Raw genomic sequence first — 6,655 nt, 5'->3', positions numbered from 1 at the left:
CGAGTGTGTGTCCCCTATTATGGGTGGAGTCTTGAATTAACTGAGGTCCATAGCCATCATGGAAGCCATGAACTCCCGAGCTGACTTGGATATCTCGCCAATGGAAGTCTTCTTTGTTTGCAAATCCAAACCAGACAGTTATAGAGATGACAGTCTCAATAATTCCTCTGTAGAACTGAATCAGCAGCTCCTTGGGCAATCTGAGCTTTCTGAGTTGGTGCACAAAGAACATTCTTTGCTGTGCTTTATTGATGATGTTTTTGATGTTAGGTATCCATTTTAGGTCTTGAGATATGATAGAACCTAGAAACTTGAAGGTCTCTACTGTTGATACTATCTTGTCTTGTATTTTAAGAGGTGATAGTATAGGAGGGTTTCTCCCAAAATTAGTGCCCTATGTTATTAGTATTATTATCAGAGACTTTGGCTAGTCTTCTTCTCCCCCCCCCCCAGAAATAATACTATTTGGTTACATTGTATAGTATTATTTGGTTATTAAATTTCCCATTTTCTGGGCTTGAGATTTTGAATTACTTTACACAGCACAGTAAGCCCCCTACTCCACCCTACCCCACCCCCAACATTGATGAACATAACCACATTTAGCACCTTGTGCAGACGTCCTAACATAATATGTATGTTGTCTGAATGCTGCACTGCTTCTCTGTATTATCTTACCTACGCTATTGAAATGCAAGCACATTTATGCTTAAGAATTTGACCAGCTGCTTCTCTATGGTGTATCTATTCCTGGAATAGGTTGATGCTGCCTCCTTGTGGCAGTTATGGGGCCTAAAACATGCCCCCCAGTTGGTATACATTATCTTAATCTTTGTTGGCGACAATACACACACACTGCCTCCCCCACTTTCCCACCAACCTGCCTCTGTCAATCAAAGTTTTCCACTTGCAAGATGGCAGGACAGTGCTTAACTGGGAGCTGTTTCCTCGCAGGCAAGTTTGTTCCTAGTTTTCTTCTGTATATGGGGGGTATAGAAATGTGCAGCACCCTGGGTGTGCTTGTGCGTTCTCTGTATGGCTCAACTCTGTCCTTCTTTGTGAAAGTGCAGCTTTGCACAGGGGCTGTTTATAAGGCTTCAAGAAGCCATAAGCAAAGATTGGAGAAGGAAGCTACCATGAAAGTTGTTTCAAACTTGCTGAATAACACTCGAGAAAATTCACATATTTTCTTGTCTTTTGTACCTTCCCAATTTCTCAGGAATTGTACACATTGTCAAAATTTCATGGAGATCATGTTTTATCTGCTTTCCCACGGCCTCTATCAGGCACCTTCTAATTTTAGTGAGCTGCAGTTCCTTTTGTGGTTTGGAGCAGAGGTGGTTGGTTCCCTGTTTGCTGAAGAAAATAGAGGAACATAGCATGAGTGGTGGCATTTATTAGGGGCCCCAAAATCCAATGGGTGTAAAGTGCTTTTGAGTTATATAGCGCTCTGGTCAAAATAGGAAAAAATATTTCAATAAGATATGGAGCCAAAATTCAGGAAAATATCTTTGCTAGAAAAAAAGAAATAGAAACAAGGGTTTTGTTTTTTTAAAGCAGGACCCATTATTTCTGGATGTTTTATTTTTAGCAATGAGTAGGAGATCTGAACTTGATCCAAGTATTTATTTATTTGTTTGCTTAGGTTTATTTATTTGTTTGCTTAGGTTTAGACACCACTGCATCCCAAGCGACTCTCCATGGCTCATACTAAAAAGCAATGGCAATGAAATGGAAAGAAGATAACTTAAAACTGGTGTAAAGAAAATAAAACACCATTTCTTTCTAGATCTTTTTTTCCTATTTTTTACTCTCTTCCACTTTTACATTTTCTTTAATTTTTTTAATTTTCTTTTTTCTTGCTTTACTTATTATTGTTTTGCATTAGTTTTTATCTTCTTTTATAACCCTTTCATAAAATTATTAAAAAGAGTGAGAAAAAAAAAGTAAAGATGCCCCTATGAATTTTACTCCTTTAGTTGTTACTGACTATATGGGGCAGTATTCATCTCGGTTTCAAGATCATTAAGCCAGCGCTGTCTGAAGACATTTCCATGGTCAAGTGGCCAACATGACATCACGATGTTACCTTCCTACCAAAGTGGTACCCATTTATGTACTTGCACTTAAATGCTTCTGAACTGCTAGTTTGGCAGAAGCTGGGTCAAGGATGGGTGCTCACTTGGACATATGATGCTCGGGTTTTGAATCTGGACTGTCGGCTTTCTAGTCAATAGGCCCAGCGTCTTAACCACTGAGCTACTGCAGAGAGGGAGAAAGAGGGGGAGGGGGAGGGGGGAACAACCAACAACTCAGCTGCAGGACCAGGAAAAAGACACAGGTTGCTGTGACTAAGAAGACAACTTCCATGGTCCCACAAAATGACATTTTGATTAAAAATGTCCTGGAGTGCATCCACTTTTCCTGATCTTACTGGGCAGGCAGAGGTAATCGGTCCCTCAACGATTATGCAGTGTGTATATGCACATGTGTGTTTGTAGTTAAGTTCTTCCCTGCCCTGTTTCATTACACTGAATTTCCCTACTTGACCACTACACCAACCTGGGGGTCTTTTCTGTCATAATAAAATGGGGAAAATAAATGCATGGCATCTTTAAAGATCAACAGATTTATGTTACTTTAAATTGTCTTCATATTTTTAGGATTCGTACCTAAATGTGTGCATATTCTTGTCTGTCTATGCATCATCCAAATCAATCTATCACAGAATGAAGATTCATTGAAAGTTGTGGGATATATTTTATAGTACTGGTGCAGTATGAGTTGATAGATTTTTTTTTTCAACTTCCCAATTTACAGTAGATCTGAGAAAGAGTCACTGTCTCAAAAGTCACCTAGCTGGCTTAAAGGAAGTCTATGCTTAAAGGTAGTCTAACTCTCCCCTATCCAGCACCTGAACGACTACATCGCATTGGTTCCCACAAAGGTGCCTACGTACGCGCGCGCGCACACACACACACACACACACACACACAAACACACACACACACAGCAGGGGTGGGTTCCTGCCAGTTCTAACCTCTTCTATAGAAGAGGTTCCACAAATCTAGTGCTGTTTAGAACCGGTTCCAGCTTCCTTCCCCACCCGCCCCACTGTCCGCAAATCATCAAGATGAAGAGCGAGAGGAGGAATTCTGGGAGTTGAAGTCCACAAGTCTTAAGGCTGTCAAGTTGGAACACCCCTGGGTTTTTTTCCTAAAGGGTTAGGATGCAAGGGTCTTGTAACTTGACAGCTTTAAGTGACGTGCTTCAAATGCCAGAATTTCTGAGCCAATATTTTGGTTGCTAAGCAAGAACGTTGTTAAGTGAGTTTTACCACATTTTACAAGTTGGTCACGCCCACCCAGTCACATGGCCGGCAAGCTACTCCAACCCGGACACATGGCTGGCAGGCCACTCCTACAAAGCAGGCCACCCCTACAGAAAAGGTTCTAAATTTTTTTGACACACACACACACATACACACAGAGCACCAAACCTATTTAAAAGTAGGTTCCAAATATCACAAAATTAAATCTTTATGTGTCAGTAAGCTCTCAGTAAGAAAAGAACTGCTTTACTTAAAATCCTACATTGCTTGCACTAACAATGAAGAGTGATTCCTCCTCCTACCCCTGGATAATTTCCCTTTCATTAGAACCAAGAGGAGAGGAATTTGACATTTTTGATTCTCTGTACATTTCCTGCTCAGTCAGGAAGAATAGGGACCGGGATGGTTTTAAATCCAGCAGAGTCAAATTTCTGATTTGGCTATGATACACTTCCTGATCTATTCTCCTCCTTCTGACATTCTCCTTCTTCTGATAGCATCCCATGAGATCAATATGGATCTCTATTAATGAATGGGAATGAGGAAATTATAAAGAATTGAAGGAATTCTGCTGGGAAGATTCAAAGAAGAAGAAATAATATTTTCATCTGTCCTCTTGGGGGCGCCAGGGGCCTTACTGGTGTACACAAGATATTCAGAGAATGGGAAAAGGAACTTCTTACTCAATAGATGTTAAGATATCCGTATCAGGAACTTCTTGAATCTTTTCGATGTGAGAAAATAATATATTCTAAGGTAAAAAGATCTAATCCTGTCTGGAAATAAATCAAGCAGAGGTGAGAAAAGTCTGAAACATTAACATTGTTTAAATATCACAACAACCACAACAAGAAAATTGAAGCTTGAGAGCAGATAGAACATCATCTCTCCATCAAAACTAGTGATTGGAAGCACATAAAGTAAAAAAAAAGAGAGAGAAATTCAGTTTGGTTGGACTTCTGCACATATAGAAGTTGGATTTCAATCAGTGGTGCCATTCAGCCGGTTCGAGCGAGTTTGGGTGAACCAGTTAAATTGCTGGCTGGTCCTGCCCCTTTCTGCCCTGCCCCTTCCAGGAGTCCCCCCCCCCCCATGCCCTGTTTTGGCTCCCAGGTAAGTGCAGGGAGGCCTATTAGGCCCAAAAAGGGGTGCGGGGAGGAGTGTGATACACTCCCCTGCAGCCGGTTTTTGCTCCCAAGAGCTTGCAGGGAGGCCTGCTATCAGGGCCGGATTTAGATGAAAAGAGGCCCTAGGCTATTCCACTTATGGGGCCCTTTCACCTCCCATTTTTAAGTTTGTAAATTACATGAGAGATAATAAAATACATCATTACTGTGATATATATCAATATATTAAATGAAACACGTTGTAATTGGTACTAACCTTTATAAAAAATGTGGCACGGATAATAAATAAAAATAAAAGGCCCCTCTTGATCTTGAGGCCCTAGGCTGAAGCCTAGTTAGCCTATAGGAAAATCCAGCCCTGCCTGCTATAGGCCCAAAATGGCCCGTTTTTGCAGGAAGCCAAGTGCTGCATGTCACATCCTCTAGCCACGCCCACCATGGCTATGTCCACCCAGCCACTCATTAGGGCAGAGAACCGGTTGTTAAATTATTGGAATCCCACCACTGGTTTTAATATATAAACTCTTAACTTATTTACAAAAAAACAATGACTATTGTACTTTGAAGAAGCAGGATGGAAAAAATATTGACTCCTTTGAACTTCGAAGATTACTGAGAATTCCATAGACAGCTGTAAAACCAAACAAATAGATCATCAAATAAATCAAAAGTTCTCACTCAAGGAACAAATTACCAAATTAAAATTATTATACTTCTGACACATTATGCAATGACCTAGCTCTGTGGAGAAGATACAGGGAAAGGTGGAAGGAAGAAGAGGGCAGCCAGCAGCAAACTGAATAAAGTCAATTACAATGGTGATGGGGGATCCATTGAAAGCCTGAAAAACTAAGTTAGGAACAGATAAATCAATAGAAATATTTATATTCTGTTTAGTACCAAGATTTCTCATCCAATCCAAAACAAATTGGAATCACAATTAAAGAAGTCAACCCAAAATGCATATGAAGACCTATGACAAGATTGGGAAGCTTTCCCATTCCGTCTGAAACAGTATTAAACACAGATTTAATCTGTACCAGTGTTTCTCAGTCTGGGTAATATTAAGATGTGTAGACTTCAATTCTCAGAATTCCTTTAAAAGGAAGCATCAATATCTCTGTGCACTAATATTACAAATCTTCATCTCAATTTCTCTGAATAAATATTTATCAAATTTTATTACAACCAGAATCCAAAATCCTCTGAGACCCCAGAAAAATATAGCTAGTTTTGATACTACCCCTTAATACTGGAAAAATTTGAATCAAATTCATACCTTACGTGGTATGAATAACTCTGTTTAAATGGGGCAGAGTATCCTTCCCTGAATGTGACAATGGAACTGTCCAGCATACACTGCTTCACATAGTGACTAGCTGGTGTCTTACAAGGAGGGAAGAGACTTTCTCCAATTAATAAATACCACACGTAATTGGAAAAATGGCCTAGAAATTAACATGAAGAACATTTTTTTATTTACACGAACTAACAAATTTTAAAATACAGTTTATAACTTAATATACGACTTCTTGAATTTCTTATGCCTTACAAATTGGTCACACATCTCCAATATATATATATGTATATGTATGTATTTGTGTTACAACCCCTGGTATGCCCAAATATGGGAGGGATATATATGTATTTGTGTTTGTGTTACAACCTATCATATCATATAGGTTGTCATATAATAATATCATATTATTATGGGTTCCTTCTGTATATCCTTACTATTGCTACTATTGCATATATTTCATGTTATATGCTAAATAAATAAATAAATAAGTGCAAAATTTCATTTAAAGTTTGCATTTCCAATCCTGCTTACATTATAATAATATTTTATAGTGTGATTTTGTAACTGTAATTATCCAAAAAGTTAAATCGATGAGAAAACCAACTAATGGAGCCTTTAAATAACCTACAGAAATCTATTAAGTAAAAAAAAATCACTAGAAGAACATCATCATTACAATGAAAATGGCTTAATGCAATTTAAAAGGAATTAAACCCAAGGAAATTTTATGTATTATCTGTATTTAAAGCACATTCTGTGTTACAGTTTAATCTATTTCCAGGCCACATGATTTCAAATTTTTGTTTCATTTTTTGCCGGAGTACAAATGTGCAGTTTTTTTCCAGATGTGCAAAAATCTTGCTTCAGCTGGATATACAGATGGTCCTTTTCATTTAG

The 6,655-nt window shown here is 38.6% G+C and overlaps 1 protein-coding gene across 1 annotated transcript in view; it reads left to right on the top strand.

The window, feature by feature from the left end:
• The first annotated feature begins 902 nt into the window (after positions 1 to 902).
• SGCA (sarcoglycan alpha) overlaps positions 903 to 6,655 on the top strand; it is a 39,842-nt gene continuing 34,089 nt past the window's right edge. The window contains exon 1 of the mRNA XM_081933282.1: positions 903 to 954. Coding sequence (XP_081789408.1) covers positions 915 to 954 — 40 coding nt within the window. The 5' untranslated portion in view covers positions 903 to 914. The remainder of the gene's footprint in view (positions 955 to 6,655) is intronic.

Source organism: Natrix helvetica (assembly GCF_964273705.1).
Source record: "Natrix helvetica genome assembly, chromosome: Z".
NCBI lineage: Eukaryota > Metazoa > Chordata > Lepidosauria > Squamata > Natricidae > Natrix > Natrix helvetica.
The sequence above is the reverse complement of the archived record's forward strand: the minus strand, read 5'-3'. Positions and strand labels throughout refer to the sequence as shown.